Source organism: Pristiophorus japonicus, chromosome 7 (assembly GCF_044704955.1).
Source record: "Pristiophorus japonicus isolate sPriJap1 chromosome 7, sPriJap1.hap1, whole genome shotgun sequence".
Taxonomy (NCBI): domain Eukaryota; kingdom Metazoa; phylum Chordata; class Chondrichthyes; family Pristiophoridae; genus Pristiophorus; species Pristiophorus japonicus.
In genome coordinates, this window is record NC_091983.1 from 91,139,371 (window position 1) to 91,156,434 (window position 17,064).

Consider the following 17,064-nt stretch of genomic DNA (forward strand, 5'->3'; position numbering starts at 1 on the left):
TTGTAGGTGACAGAAATGAGGGAAGATAATCTGGTGAATGTGGAGGTGGAGTACAAGGGGGACCACATCAGAAGAGAAGGGGAGCGATTACAACAGAAGCACGGAACTAACTTGGGTAACAAAGTACTAGTTATTCCGCAATCCTGATTGATATTTTCACTACTCCCAATATTATAATTTGTTGCAGTGACAAGAAAAACAAAAATTCAGTTAGATGAATTTGTTCTATATGCCTAGACTGCATTCCACAAAAACACGAAGCATCCATTTAAGATTTCATGGTACAATTGCTGATCACATACCTTGCCCCCTAAGCATTAGCAGATCATTACCAGATTATTATTTGGCCAAAAAATATACATACTCTGCAGCCACTACTGTGTACTCTGCAAAACATCACACAAAATCACCAAAGGGTTAAGGCCAACAATGCAGAATAATAAAAATGTCATTGGTGGCACTTGGCATCTGGGTTAGTTGCAGCCATTTCCTGTCTGGCTAAATCAAAATCCTGCACTGGTTCAATAACAATGACGACTTGCATTTATATAGCTTCTTTAAACGTAGTAAAAAGTCCCCAGGCACTTCACAGGAGTGTTCAGACAAAATTTGATACCAAGCCACACAAGAAGATCTTAGGACAGGTGACCATAAGTTGGGTCAAAAAGAGGTAGGTTTTAAGGGGTGACTTAAAGAAGGAGGAGAGATCGGTAGAGAGGCAGAGAGATATAGGGAGGGAATTCCAGAGCATAGGGCCGAGAGGCGATGGAAAATTGGAGGAGGACAGAGATCTCGGAAGGTTGTAGACAAATATATCAGCTAATGTGGTAGACAGCAATACAGATCAGGAAAGTCTCAACAGCCATCCAGGGTCTGTGGTGAATTAGATAATCTCACGGGGATACTACAATTAATTTTAGCATTGCAGGGCTGGTGTGCAAAGAAATCAGATAGAGTTCCTGCTCCTGATTACCCATCAAGTGGCCCTTACTGGAAAGTGCTTGTGTGTTGTTGGGTGAAGATTGAATTATGTCCAGCTGTGAAGTGCTCCCCACTCATCTCATCATCAAATAATTCACTAAGCCGCAATATCTGGGTTCACACATCAGGTCCAGTCATCTATAACAAAAGGTAAAGCAAGCTAAAGAAAATATATTAAGCTGCATACTTTTGTGTGTAACATATTGCAATGTTAATATTAAATAGCATAAAAAGTAATATAAGCACAGTCCAATGCACCCATGCAGTGGTAGAACATGGGTTGGTGTCTGCAAGTTTCAAGTTCAGCCATGGTACTGCGGAGCATTATCAAGCCAGCCTATCACACTCTCATGCAAGCAGCTGGTTACAGAGTGGAAAGGTTCAGTTGCAAATGACCCACTCTCTTGGCCAAGGTTGATCCATGGGCAGTGAGACCCAAGAAAGGGGAAGAGAAACATAGTTTAAGAAAGTGCCTCAAAAACAAAACAAAAATAAATTATACTTGTATCCATGAAAGAAAATAATGTGAATGGAAAATTTGGAGAGATCTGGGGTCCTGAGTGACAATAAATTAAAGCTATTGCAACAATGCCCGGCGGCAGTGAGTAAAGCAAATCAAATGTTGTGTTGTATTAAAAGGTCAATATTGAGTCGAATTAGTGATGTAATCCTGGTGCAAATCATATATAAATCATTGGTGCAACCACACTTAGAATACTATAGTACAAAAAGGTTAATGCAGCTATTGAATGGATACAGAAGGCCCCTGCCTGGGAGCTCGGACGCTTAGACGTTGACATTGTTGCCCTCAGTAAGACCCAGTGGGCAGGAGAAGGCCAGCTCAAAGAACAAGGTACAAAAGCAAAATACTGTGGATACTGTAATCTGAAATAAAACCTGAGAATGCTGGAAATCTCAGCGGGTCGGGCAGCATCTGTGGAGAGAAAAACAGAGAAGGGTCGTCAACCCGTAACGTTAACTCTGTTTTTCTCTCCACAATGCTGCCTGACCCGCTGAGATTTCCAGCATTCCCTGTTTTTAATATCGAAGACCAAAGTGGTGGTTACACCTTCTTCTGGAAAGGCAAACCAGAAGCACGCCACCTTCATGGAGTTTGCTTCGCCATCAACAATGAGCTGGTGGGCCGTCTCAGAGACTCCCCTGCGGGATAAGCGAACATCTCCGACTCACCCTAGCCCAGAACTAGTGCGCCATAGTCATCAGCGCGTACGCTCCAACACGCGACGCAACAGATGAGACCAAAGAGGAATTCTTCAGCCTCGAACATTCCTTGTCTCGAGTCCCTATGGATGACAAACTGATCCTCCTTGGCGACTTCAAGCCACAGATGGCAAGGACACAGACCTCTAGGGAGGCATGATCGGCAGAGAGGGGGTAGGGAAAATCAACTCCAGTGGTAACCTGTTCCTGGCAAAATGCCTAGAACATGACCTTGTCATCACCAACACCTTGTTCCATCAGAGGGACAAGTACAAGGCATCATGGCAACAACCTCGCTCCAAGCACTGGCATTTGCTCGACAACATCATCGTCCGAGCGAGGGACCGCCAGGACGTGCGTATCACCCGCGCCATGACAGGAGCCGACAACTGCTGGATGGACCACCGCCTAATCCACTCTATCAATAAAGCCCCAAAACAGCGGCGGCAACAGAAATAATGCGGCAGAAAAATCAACACTGGGGCACTTAGTTAAGACAGTTAAGACAGCCCTATACAGCCAGCCAACCTTGCGACCCTCAATGACCCCAAGATGCAGAGCGCCCACAGCGCCTGGTCTGCCCTCAAAGCCTCCATAACCAGAGCCTGCGATGAGTCGCTCGGTTGCTCAAGCAAGAAACACTAAGACTAGTGTGACCAGGAGATCCAGGAGCTAATAAACCACAAGCACAAGGCATTTCTGAAGCAGAAACCCAATTTTGGAGTAGCAAAGCAGTTCTGCAGGCGGCTGAAGGCTGAGGTCGAACAAAAAACCGTGACCTAAAGAATAGTTGGTGGGTGGAGAAAGCATGGGAGATCCAGAAGTTGGCCGACAACCACGATGAACGAGGTTTCTTCAGCACAGTCAAATCCACCTACGGCTCAAGCACCCAAGGCCCCACCCCACGGCTGGCCAAGAACGGAGAGGCACTCATTAAGAACACCGAGGCAGTCAAGGCCCACCGGAAGGAGCACTTCGAAGATTTCAACTGAGACTCTGCCTTCGACACAAGTGTCCTCGACTCCATCCCGCAGCATGCTACCCACCACCATCTCAGCAAAACCCCAGCCCTGCACAAGGTAGTCGTCATCATCATCATCATCATCATAGGCAGTCCCTCGAATCAAGGATGATTTGCTTCCACATCAAAAAGTTCACAGGTGTTTCAATGAAGGACCTAAAATTCCAGGTCCCGAACTACATGTTGAAGGGTGGAAGATGTCGGTTCGTGGATTTTTTTTAAAAAACGTGTGGTGACCGTTGCACACCAGCCACCACACAGGTTTGACAGAGCTAGGTCTTGGTCCAGTAGCAAGGATTAACCAAGATGACGGGAGATCAGCTCTGCTGCACGGACCTAGTGCGCACACATATCGCAGTGTGGGCTGGCCAGTGCTGCCCCTGGGCCCTCACCGCTTCTGGGCCACAAACTCACACCTCTCCTGGGCCCCGATCACGTCCCTTTACAATCTCTCGGCACTTCTTCGCCCTGATCTCGCCGCTCCTGCTGTATCTGCCCGCACTCCAATCAGTGACCTTGATCTTGGCGCTGGTTGTGATGTCTCACATGCGGAAGGAGCAGTGTGGCGGCCTAGCCCAGCAGGCTCAGCTGCCCCCAGCCTGCGAGCACCACTGGAGCAGGCCGGGGAGCGGAAGAAGCAGTGTGGCGGCATACCACTCCAGGGAGCAGCACGTGCTGGAGCAGGAGAGCAATGGCAGTGAAGAGAGACATCACCAAGACCAAGGTCACAAGGTAGTAAAGGCCATCCATCAGTTCAAGAACAACGAGGCATCAGGAGCAGATGGAATCCTCGCTGAGGCACTAAAGTATGGCGGAGAAGCACTATTGGCTTATCTGGAAGGAGGAGAGCATGCCAGGAGATCTTAGAGTTGCCATAATCGTGACCATCTTCAAAAAAAGGGGACCTGTCCAACTGCGGTAACTACAGAGGAATCTCCCTGCTGTCGGCCACAGGGAGAGTCATTGCAAGAATCCTCGTCAATCGTCTTCTCCCCTTGGCTGAAGAGTTCCTCTCAGAGTCGCAATGTGGATTCCGTCCACTTAGCGGTACAACGGACATGATCTCCACCGCGCGACAACTACAAGAGAAATGCAGGGAACAGCATCAACCCTTGCACATGGCCTTCTTTGACCTCACAAAGGCTTTTGATACAGTCAACCATGAGGGACTATGGAGGGTCCTCCTCTTTTTCGGCTGCCCCCAAAAGTTAGTCACCATCCTGCGCCTGCTCTGCGATGATATGCAAGCCTTGATCCTGACCAACGGATCCACCATAGATCCAATCCACACCCAGACCGGGGTCAAGCAGGGCTGCGTCATTGCACCAACGCTTTTCTTGATCTTCCTTGTTGCAATACTCCATCTCACTCTCAACAAGCTCCCAGCTGGAATGGAATTAAACTATAGATTTAATGCAAACCTGTTCAACCTTGGCCGCCTCCAGGCTAGATCCAAAGTCGTCCCATCCTCTGTCATCGAACTACAGTACGCAGACGACGCTTGCGTCTGCGCACACTCAAGAGCTGAACTCTAAGCCATCGTCAACACCTTCACCGAGGCATATGAAAGCATGGGCCTTACGCTAAACATCCAAAAGACAATGGTCCTCTACCAACCTGGCCCCGCCACACAGCACTGCCGCCCGGTCATCAAAATCCACAGCACGGCCTTGGACAACATGGACCATTTTCTGTACCTCGGGAGCCTACTATCAGCAAGGGCAGACGTCGATGACAAGGTCCAACACCACCTCCAGTGTGCCAGCGCAGCCTTCGGTTGCCTGAGGAAGAGAGTGTTTGAAGACCAGGACCTCAAATCTGGTACCAAGCTTATGGTCTACAGGGCAGTAGTGATACCCACCCTCTTATGTGGCTCAGAGACGTGGACGATATACATCAGACATCTCAAAGCGCTGAAGGATCACCAACTTTGCCTCTGCAAAATCCTGCAAATCCACTGGGAGGATCGGCACACCAACATCAGTGTTCTTGCTCAGGCCAACATCCCCAGCATTTAAGCACTAACCACACTCGACCAGCTCCGTTGCGCGGGACACGTCGTCCGCATGCCCAACACGAGACTCCCAAAGCAAGCGCTCTACTCGGAACTCCTACATGGCAAGCGAGCCCCTAGTGGGCAGAGGAAACATTTCAAGATCACCCTCAAAGCCTCCTTGATAAAGTGCAACATCCCCACCGGCACCTGGGAATCCCTGGCCCAAGACCGCCCAAAATGGTGGAAGAACATCAGGGAGGGCGTTGAGCACCTCGAGTCTCATCGCCAAGAGCATGCAGAAATCAAGCGCAGACAGCGGAAGGAGCGTGCGGCAAACCAGGCTCCCCACCCACCTTTTCCTTCAACCACTGTCTGCCCCACCTGTGACAGAGACTGTAATTCCCGCATTGGACTGTACAGCCACTTGAGAACTCACTTTTGGAGTGGAAGCAAGTCTGCCTCGATTTCGAGGGACTGCCTATGATGATGATGACGACGACAGAAGAAAGCAATCAGATTGATTATAGGGATGGAGGGATTGGATTATGTAAATTGACCATGTTCTCACTGGAAAAAGAGAGGTTGAGGTAATATGATTGCTGTTTTTAGCATCCTAAAGGGACGAGATAACGTAGACCAGGACAAGCTATTTAACCTTGTCCAGAACAGTAGAACCAGAGGACACGGCCTGCGCTTGAAGGGGGGTAAATTAAAAATTAACCTGCGGAAATAATATTTCACCGAGTGAGTGGTTAATTTATGGAAATGACTCCCTAGGGAGACAGTGGAAGCAATTAATATTGACATGTGGCAAGTGTAGCATCCTTGGGAGGAAAAAGGTGACTTCTTACCAATGGTTCGTAAAACTCTCCACTAGTGGGGTTTTCTTTGTGTCATTTCTGGGTCTGTTGTAGACGAATTGATAGAGATTCATTGCCATCATTTGACAACAATTCCATTTTCATTGTATCATGGGAGTAACCAGGATGTTAGAACACAAACTAGACGGACTGTGGTCTTTATTTTGTCTAGCAATTCCCATGTTCCATTTAATCCTGTCAAATTAGGGATGGCTGCATGCAGCTCTAAACTTTTAGGTCTATTTGTTGGGATGCAGGTCACCTAAGCCAGGCTGACTGAACCAGTTTGGTATAAAATCAGAGTATACAATGTCCAACACAAATACACATGCCATATCAGCAACGATAACACAATTATGTTAGCAAACCAGACGTGACAAAAACTCAAGATGATTGCAGGCTTCAAATCATCCATTCCATTAAAAAAAATGTTTAATCAATGAGAACAACCATGATGAGCTATGACTAAATAAGATCAAAGAAACAACAATGACTAATTGCACGAGGGAGGCGACGCAGGCCACTATATGTTTGTATCTACTACCCAATGTGGCAGATCGTTGAACTATTGTTCACTCCCTCGGTAAACAGGTCCTTCCTAATATTGATTTTAAATTGACTTTTCACTAACTTAAAATGTGTACCCTACTCTCCTGACATCATTTGATGTAACATTCTCTGTTTACCTTACCACTAAATATTTTACATGCCTCCAAGAGATCTCCCACTCAACTGCCTACTTTATTTAATGTACTGCTTGAGTTTCTCTAATCTTTCAACATAACTCTTCGGTTAAAACTTGTTGCACTTTTCTGCACCCCACCTCCACCCCTATTGCTTATATATTTTTTATAATGCAACAATACTTATTGAACAGTGTATTCCAAGTGTGGTCTGGTCAATACAATGTAAAGACCATTATAACCTATGGAGACTTGTACTCATGCATATATCAGCTTTTTATTTGTTCTTTTTACTCCTTTCCCATCTTGTCCAAAACGTTCAAAGTGATGCGTTGACCATCATTTCAATTCAACTCCCATTCAATGTACACTTGCGATGCACACTTTTTTCCCCAAACAATCTGCAATATTTCACATTATCAGTGTTATTTGCCATTTCTAGTCAATCTAAATCCTTCAATACTCGACACTGTTTAGTAATAAAGCTATTCCAAAATGAATGGATCAGAATTTATTTTAGAATTCTGTGCAAGAAATGTGAAAACAAAGCATAACATTCTGAAATCCCCATTAAAAACACTGTTTAATGTGGGATATAGATTATGCTGCAGATCTGGTCAGAAGCAGGATACAAAACCCTCTCTAAAAAAAACATTGCAAGTAAGCAAGCTGCTAACAAATCCTAATTAGATTTGGACTCTTAGGCTTGGGCTAATTTTATAAACACAGATAAAATAGATTGCACTTATTCCAGATTAAAGAACAACTACAATACATTTGGAGCATTAAATAGTGGTTATATATTTATCCGAGCAGATGCTATTGTGTAGTCAAAAGCAAACTCACAATGAAAGCACTCATTCAAGTTCATTAGTTTATTTTATTTTTGGTTGCTTAGAAAACTACCTTGGTTCCAAGCACAGTAACCATCAAATCAAAATATTAATTTGTTACCCCAAGGAAACTTAATCTAACTCCAAGTCTCTGCATCAAAATCTGCTCAGCTAATTTTACAAACTGAATAGTCACATTATATTTAACAAGTATCAGAAAAAAATTACAGTAAAACGTAGCAAATTTAAAACATGCTGTACATATGCCAAGATGTGAAGTATCAAATACCTTTACAGATAAACCAAGACTGATGATGTTAGTGAAACTGACTGAAACCTGCTGCACAGCTTTATTGTTAAAAATTAGGGATTGATTCAAGATCGATGGCCCAGTTGGCATCGATGTGCACACATAAAATAAATATTAGTTGATCTATGCCATTACTCTGACTTCACTCCAGCATCAGGCTTGTACAGCCAGTGGTTCAGCTCCAGGACAAATTTGTTACCAAATATTTCATCATTCCAGGTCAAGAGGCAGGCAGGTGCTGGTTGGGAGTCAATCTGGAATTGTGATGTGATTGATTCGATCCGATTGCTGCATAGGACACTAACACCCACCATAGGTGTAACCACCTGGGGCAGATGAGGGGCAATATGTTCCCCCTCCCCAATTAAAAAAGTTATGTACTCTCCCAACTCCTTACATATGGTTGCAACTCAGAGCAAAATGGACAAACAACACTACAGCAGTGCAAATACAAGGGACTGCCTATGATGATGATGACGATGGAGTGCAAATACACACTATATAATCATGTATTTAAAATCTTAGATCTGCATGCACTTCCTGTCAACATTTTTCCATTATGAATTCCTATGTCTACATTGAAAATAGAAATTGCCTGTGTAAACTTGTCATGCTGTAATTACATCCTTCTGCCAGTGGAGGCACTTCAGTGTCAGCACTGACAGGTAGATGCAATTATAGCATGACAAGTTTACATAGACATCTATTACAAATGTGGACTGAGGAATTTATAATCTAAATATAAAAATAAGAACAGAATGTGTCTGGAGTGGGGCTTGAACCCACGACCCACTAACACAGAGGCAAGGGTACTGCTAACTGAACCATGGTTGATAAACTCAAAATGGGGACTGAAATACGTCTGCATGGTCGAGTCCAATTATCCCACGCTCTAACCCGGTTTCACCAGTAGACTATCGTTGATCTGGACTCCCCGCATGCAACAACAGGATGATCCAATAAGCAACTACTGACAAGAATTATAGTGAAGCTACATTATATCTCAAAAAGTAACAGAGACCGGCACATCCTAATATTTTACGAGTAACCACAGTGTAGAAGTGACATGCTAAAATACCTCAAAGTCTGTTCCCAGATTATCTGTCAATTGTATATTTTGCTCTGTAACATCATTAGGTGCCAGTCTCTGTTATATTGCCCACTGACGTCAGTCACAAAACAGTGACATTATTTTGTTGTGTTGGTCAGGTCTTCAGCAGATCAGTATTACTGGTTGAATCCAACCACATGACATATGCTACCTGCACATACACAAGGTTTGTACATTCATCCAAAAGCATGCACTCTATAACAAGTTGCCCATTCTTGGAAAAATTGTAGGATTCATGTTTCCAACCAAAAGTTTATTTTGCCTAGCCCAAAACAGTATTATGTTGACAACCTCACGAATGAAGGCCATGGATAGCTCACAACTGCCTGATCCATTAATCCGTTTGCTGGCTGGCATTTTATTTTTTGCACGACAGATAATGCAAAAAGGTGATTTGTAGAACAAAAAAAAGAAAACTGCGAACTTTAAAACTGACAGCTCAAAACTGGCTACCTGTACCATTCGCCCGTGCTACCGCAGTCGTTGATTTTTAAAAAAACAACTTCCCGGCCTAGGGGAGGCCTTGACAGTAATTATTGCAGTCGTTTTCCTTGTAGTAGTGGGTCATGAACTCGTACACACACACCCACACTCGCATACGCAGTCATGTACAAAGTTTTTTTTTAAAAAGCAAGAAAAAAAATCTAACGTTGCAATTGATTTTGTTGCTTTTACCGTTCGTGCTGCCTCCGCCCAGGTTCGTCCTTTCTTTTTCTTCTGTTTCTCCTTCATGTCGGAAAGGCTGACAGTTGTTGAAGGTTACGGAGACTTTGTGCAAGCGGGTGGGAGGGGGCAGGGGAAAAAAAAGCTGAGTAATGCGGCGCTCGCGCTGTGTTTGTGCGTGAGTGACAGCCCAGGCTCTCAGTGTGCAAACCCTGCCGCCGCTGCCATATTGCTGTTGGCTTACTGTACAACACCCTCACATGATGCAGAGACCGCCCAGAGAGACAGGCACGGTGCAAACACGTCATGTACAGTAAGACAGGAAATAACATCACTCACTCACAAATAAAGCAACTAACAGCCTCTGCAGCAGCCGATGCATGCGTGTGACCGCGCAGCAAGAACTGCATTTATTCTCCTTTTTTTTTTGCAAGATTTTTTTTTAAAAAGCACCGAGTTTGCTGGGTTAGTTTTAATCTTTGACACACCCCTGCACATGATCCCTCAGGAGAGCTTCAGTGCGTCATATACAGTAAAACAGGAAGTAACCTCACAGGAATGACACTGCACAGAAGGGGCAGGGAATGGGCTGCGAATTTGGCGCTGGAGGGATTGAGCTGCTGCGAGTGGTGGTTGCAGATTTTTTGGGACATTTTCATGGAGATGCAATTCAAGCCCCAGGCTGTTGGAAAAACAGCTGAGCCTAATTGGGCTAGTCCGTAATCTTGCACACATAAATTATACCCCACTCCCACGTTCTTCCACCCACTTCTGGTTATAGATCTGACAGTAAATTTAAAATTGTATATAATTCTTCCAAATGCAGTCCCCCACACACACACATCCATTTCATCTGTATTATTGTGCATATTCTTTGGGGAATCCAGGTTTCCCAAAAACTTAATTTTATTTAAAATAGTGCATTCTGGTTCATTTTAGAACACCTTTTACTTAACAATTAAGAATTTTTAGAATGAAAATCTCTTAATCAAATATGTGGCATTAGTCACTTCCGTACATTGAATCTAGCATTCACTGTGATAAAAGCAGAAATACTTTTATGCATGTGGGAAGGAACGTAACATATTGTAGACATAATAAATATGAAATAAAATAATGTTCAAATTTAATTGGACTATTCATCTGCTGTAAATTCATTACAATGTTTACAAAATGTCAGTTTACTTGCAAAATCTATGCAGGATTTTAGCAAGGCTTTTGACAAGATCCCACATAGCAGACTGGTCACAAATGTAAAAGCCCATGGGATCGAAGGAAAAGTGGCAAGTTTGATCCAAAATTGGTTCAGTAGCAGGAGTGTAATGGTCGACATGAGTTTTTTTGACCGGAATGATGTATACAGTGGGGTTCCGCAGGGCTCAGTACTAGGTCCCTTGCTTTTTGTGGTATATATCAATGTAGGGGCGTGATTAATAAGTTTGCATATGATACAAAAATTGGCTGTGTGGTCAATAGTGAAGAAGAAAGCTGTAGACTGCAGAAAGATGTCAATGAACTGGTCAGGTGGGCAGAACAGTGGCAAATGGAATTCAATCCAGAGGAATGCGAGGTAATGCTTCTGGGGAGGGCTAACAAAGCGAGGGAATACACAATAAATGGTAGGATACTGAGAAGTGTAGAGGAATAGAGGGACATTGGAGTGCATGTCCACAGATCACAGAAGGTAACAGGACAGGTAGATAAGGTGGTTAAGAAGGCATATGGGACACATTCCTTTATTCGCCAAGGCATAGAATATGACATAGAATTACACACCCAGTGAATATGTCACCACATTACACCACTAGAGAGGATACAGAGTAGATTTACAAGGATGTTTCCAGGACTGGAAAATTTTAGTTATGAGGAAAGATTGGATAGGCTGGGGTTGTTTTTTTTTGGAACAGAGAAGGCTGAGGTGAGACTAAATTGAGATGTATAAAATTATGAGGGCCAAGAGAGAATGGATAGGAAGTACCTATTTTCCTTAGCAGAAAGATCAATAATCAAACAGCATAGATTTAAAGTAATTGGAAGGAGGTTTAGAGGGGAGTTGAGCAGAATTCTTTTCACCCAGAGGGTGGTGCGGGTCTGGAACTCACTGCCTGAAAGGGTGGTAGAGGCAGAAACCCTTGTTGCATTTAAAAAATACTCGGATATGCAATTGAAGTGCTGTCATTTACAAGACTGGACCAAGAGCTGGTAAGTGGGATTAGGCTGGATAGCTCTTTTTCTTCTGGTACAGACAAGATGGGCCAAATGGCCTCCTTCTGTGCTGCTAGTTTCTATGATTCAAAGTGAAACCACGCAACATATAGGGCACAGTTCCAGTAATCTGAAATGCACCAACAATGGCAAAAATAGTTCCTCTAATGCTATTGTTACAGCTATAGCCTCTGCATTCTCGAGTTCTTTGTAATAATGTTAATTCCAGTGAAACATTGGAGGAACATTTCAATATCAGCAAAGTGATGGAAGGCAGTTGAAGCAGCGCGAGTCCGGGGTCGGAGGCCTATAAAAGGCCCAGCGGGAGAGTGAGGCGGCGGCAGTTGGAGCAGCACGAGTCCGGGGTCGGAGGCCTAGAAAAGGCCCAGCGGGAGAGTGAGGCGACGGCAGTTGGAGCAGCGCGAGTCCGGGGTCGGAGGCCTATAAAAGGCCCAGCGGGGTTGGTGAGGCGTGCTTGTGCAGCTACAGGGAGAAGGCAAAAAAGAAATAAAAAGAAACAGAAAGGTGACGTCATAGCCAAAGGGGTTAATTGATTGGCTGGTGATTGGTGAGTAGTTTTTCTTTTTTTTTCTTTCTTCTCTTTAACAGTGAGTAAACTTTAACATTATTGTTGCCTATCTAAAGGTTAAGTCATGGCAGAAGAGCTCGGTCGCATGTTATGCTCCTCCTGTACCATGTGGGAACTCAGGAACGACTCCAGTGTCCCTGATGACTACGTGTGCAGGAAGTGTATCCACCTCCAGCTCCTGACGGTCTGCGTTGTGGAGTTGGAGCTGAGGGTGGATTCACTCTGGAGCATCCACGATGCTGAGAATGACGTGAGTAGCACGTGTAGCGAGTTGGTCATACCACAAGAGAAGGGTCCACAGCCAGATAGGGAATAGAAGACCAGCAGGAAGAGCAGTGCAAAGAAGGTAGTGCAAGGGTCCCCTGTGGTCATCCCCCTGCAAAACAGATACACTGCTTTGAGTACTGTTGAGGGAGATGACTCATCAGGGGAGGGCAGCAGCAGCCAAGTTCATGACACCATGGCTGGCTCTGTTGCACAGGAGGGGAGGAAAAAGAGTGGGAGAGCGATAGTGATAGGGGATTCAATTGTTAGGGGAATAGATAGGCGTTTCTGCGGCCGCAACCAAGACTCCAGAATAGTATGTTGCCTCCCTGGTGCAAGGGTCAAGGATGTCTCGGAGCGGGTGCAGGACATTCTAAAAAGGGAGGGAGAACAGCCAGTTGTCGTGGTGCACATTGGTACCAACGACATAGGTAAAAAAAAGGGATGAGATCCTACGAAACGAATTTAAGGAGCTAGGAGCTAAATTAAAAAGTAGGACCTCAAAAGTAGTAATCTCGGGATTGCTACCAGTGCCACGTGCTAGTCAGAGTAGGAATCGCAGGATAGCGCAGATGAATACGTGGCTTGAGCAGTGGTGCAACAGGGAGGGATTCAAATTCCTGGGGCATTGGAACCGGTTCTGGGGGAGGTGGGACCAGTACAAACCGGACGGTCGGCACCTGGGGAGGACCGGAACCAATGTCCGAGGGGGATTGTTTGCTAGTACTGTTGGGGAGGAGTTAAACTAATATGGCAGGGGGATGGGAACCAATGGAGGGAGACAGAGGGAAACAAAAAGGAGATAAAAGCAAAAAACAGAAAGGAGATGAGAAAAAGTTGAGGGCAGAGAAACGCAAGACAAAGAACAAAAAGGGCCACTGTATAACAAAATTCTAAAAGGACAAAGGGTGTTAAAAAAACAAGCCTGAGGCTTTGTGTCTTAATGCAAGGAGTATCCATAATAAGGTGGATGAATTAACTGTGCAAATAGATGTTAACAAATATGATGTGATTGGGATTACGGAGACGTGGCTCCAGGATGATCAGGGCTGGGAACTCAACATCCAGGGGTATTCAACATTCAGGAAGGATAGAATAAAAGGAAAAGGAGGTGGGGTAGCATTGCTGGTTAAGGAGTACATTAATGCATTAGTTAGGAAGGACATTAGCTTGGATGATGTGGAATCTATATGGGTAGAGCTGCAGAACACCAAAGGGCAAAAAACGTTAGTGGGAGTTGTGTACAGACCTCCAAACAGTAGTAGTGATGTTGGAGAGGGCATCAAACAGGAAATTAGGGGTGCATGCAATAAAGGTGCAGCAGTTATAATGGGTGACTTTAATATGCACATAGGTTGGGCTAACCAAACTGGAAGCAATACGGTGGAGGAGGATTTCCTGGAGTGCATAAGGGATGGTTTTCTAGACCAATATGTCGAGGAACCAACTAGGGGGGAGGCCATCTTAGACTGGGTGTTGTGTAATGAGAGAGGATTAATTAGCAATCTCATTGTGCGAGGCCCCTTGGGGAAGAGTGACCATAATATGGTGGAATTCTGCATTAGGATGGAGAATGAAACAGTTAATTCAGAGACCATGGTCCAGAACTTAAAGAAGGGTAACTTTGAAGGTATGAGGCGTGAATTGGCTAGGATTGATTGGCGAATGATACTTGAGGGGTTGACTGTGGATGGGCAATGGCAGACATTTAGAGACCGCATGGATGAACTACAACAATTGTACATTCCTGTCTGGCATAAAAATAAAAAAGGGAAGGTGGCTCAACCGTGGCTATCAAGGGAAATCAGGGATAGTATTAAAGCCAAGGAAGTGGCATACAAATTGGCCAGAAATAGCAGCAAACCCGGAGACTGGGAGAAATTTAGAACTCAGCAGAGGAGGACAAAGGGTTTGATTAGGACAGGGAAAATGGAGTACGAGAAGAAGCTTGCAGGGAACATGAAGACGGATTGCAAAAGTTTCTATAGATATGTAAAGAGAAAAAGGTTAGTAAAGACAAATGTAGGTCCCCTGCAGTCAGAATCAGGGGAAGTCATAACGGGGAACAAAGAAATGGCGGACCAATTGAACAAGTACTTTGGTTCGGTATTCACTAAGGAGGACACTAACAACATTCCGGATATAAGAAGGGTCAGAGGGTCTAGTAAGGAGGAGGAACTGAGGGAAATCCTTATTAGTCGCAAAATTGTGTTGGGGAAATTGATGGGATTGAAGGCCGATAAATCTCCAGGGCCTGATGGACTGCATCCCAGAATACTTAAGGAGGTGGCCTTGGAAATAGCGGATGCATTGACAGTCATTTTCCAACATTCCATTGACTCTGGATCAGTTCCTATCGAGTGGAGGGTAGCCAATGTAACCCCACTTTTTAAAAAAGGAGGGAGAGAGAAAACAGGGAATTATAGACTGGTCAGCCTGACATCGGTAGTGGGTAAGATGATGGAATCAATTATTAAGGATGTCATAGCAGCGCATTTGGAAAGAGGTGACATGATAGGTCCAAGTCAGCATGGATTTGTGAAAGGGAAATCATGCTTGACAAATCTTCTGGAATTTTTTGAGGATGTTTCCAGTAGAGTGGACAAGGGAGAACCATTTGATGTGGTATATTTAGACTTTCAGAAGGCTTTCGACAAGGTTCCACACAAGAGATTAATGTGCAAAGTTAAAGCACATGGGATTGGGGGTAGTGTGCTGACATGGATTGAGAAATAGTTGTCAGACAGGAAGCAAAGAGTAGGAGTAAATGGGTACTTTTCAGAATGGCAGGCGGTGACTAGTGGGGTACCGCAAGGTTCTGTGCTGGGGCCCCAGCTGTTTACACTGTATATTAATGATTTAGACGAGGGGATTAAATGTAGTATCTCCAAATATGCGGATGACATTAAGTTAGGTGACAGTGTGAGCTGCGAGGAGGATGCTATGAGGCTGCAGAGCGACTTGGATAGGTTAGGTGAGTGGGCAAATGCATGGCAGATGAAGTATAATGTGGATAAATGTGAGGTTGTCCACTTTGGTGGTAAAAACAGAGAGACAGACTATTATCTAAATGGTGACAGATTAGGAAAAGGGGAAGTGCAACGAGACCTGGGTGTCATGGTACATCAGTCATTGAAGGTTGGCATGCAGGTACAGCAGGCGGTTAAGAAAGCAAATGGCATGTTGGCCTTCATAGCGAGGGGATTTGAGTACAGGGGCAGAGAGGTGTTGCTACAGTTGTACAGGGCCTTGGTGAGGCCACACCTGGAATATTGTGTACAGTTTTGGTCTCCTAACCTGAGGAAGGACATTCTTGTTATTGAGGGAGTCCAGCGAAGGTTCACCAGACTGATTCCCGGGATGGCGGGACTGACCTATCAAGAAAGACTGGATCAACTGGGCTTGTATTCACTGGAGTTCAGAAGAATGAGAGGGGACCTTATAGAAACGTTTAAAATTCTGATGGGTTTAGACAGGTTCGATGCAGGAAGAATGTTCACAATGTTGGGGAAGTCCAGAACCAGGGGTCACAGTCTAAGGATAAGGGGTAAGCCATTTAGGACCGAGATGAGGAGAAACTTCTTCACCCAGAGAGTGGTGAACCTGTGGAATTCTCTACCACAGAAAGTTGTTGAGGCCAATTCACTAAATATATTCAAAAAGGAGTTAGATGTAGTCCTTACTACTCAGGGGATCAAGGGGTATGGCAAGAAAGCAGGAATGGGGTACTGAAGTTGTATGTTCAGCCATGAACTCATTGAATGACGGTGCAGGCTAAAAGGGCCGAATGGCCTACTCCTGCACCTATTTTCTATGTTTCTATGTCATTGACAGTGTTATCAAACAGCACTTACTCACCAATAACTTGCTCACCGATGCTCAATTTGAGTTCCACCAGGTCCACTCGGTTCCAGACCTCATTACAGCCTTGCTCCAAACAAGGACAACAAAGCTGAATTCCAGAGGTACGGCAAGAGTGACTGTCGTTGACATCAAGGCAACATTTGACCTAGTGTGGCATCAAGGAGCCCAAGTAAAACTGAAGTCAAAGGGAATCAGGGGGGAAATTCTTCACTGGCTAATATATCTAGCACAAAATAAGATGGTTGTGGTTGTTGGAGGCCAATCATCTCAGCCCCAGGATATCGCTGCAAGAGTTCCTCAGAACAGTGTCTTCGGCCCAACCATCTTCAGCTTCTTCATCAATAACCTTTTCTCCAACATAAGTTCAGAAGTGGAGATGTTTGCTGATGGTTGCAGAGTGTTCAGTGCCATTCGCAATTCTTCAGATAATGTGCCTGCTCGCAGCAAGACCTGGACTACATTC

At 44.7% G+C, this 17,064-nt stretch overlaps 2 protein-coding genes across 5 annotated transcripts in view; both read right to left on the reverse strand.

The window, feature by feature from the left end:
• The window catches only part of LOC139267196 (uncharacterized), an 87,813-nt gene extending 78,268 nt beyond the window's left edge, over positions 1-9,545 (reverse strand). Inside the window, exon 1 of the mRNA XM_070885135.1 lies at positions 9,470-9,545. Coding sequence (XP_070741236.1) covers positions 9,470-9,478 — 9 coding nt within the window. The 5' untranslated portion in view covers positions 9,479-9,545. The remainder of the gene's footprint in view (positions 1-9,469) is intronic.
• asxl2 (ASXL transcriptional regulator 2) overlaps positions 1-9,811 on the reverse strand; it is a 311,793-nt gene extending 301,982 nt beyond the window's left edge. The window contains exon 1 of one of the 4 annotated variants that reach the window (XM_070885123.1): positions 9,692-9,811. In XM_070885123.1, the coding sequence (XP_070741224.1) occupies positions 9,692-9,748 (57 nt within the window). In that variant the 5' untranslated portion in view covers positions 9,749-9,811. The remainder of the gene's footprint in view (positions 1-9,691) is intronic. The other 3 variants (XM_070885132.1, XM_070885125.1, XM_070885124.1) reach the window with 3 other exon arrangements.
• Positions 9,812-17,064: the final 7,253 nt, after the last annotated feature.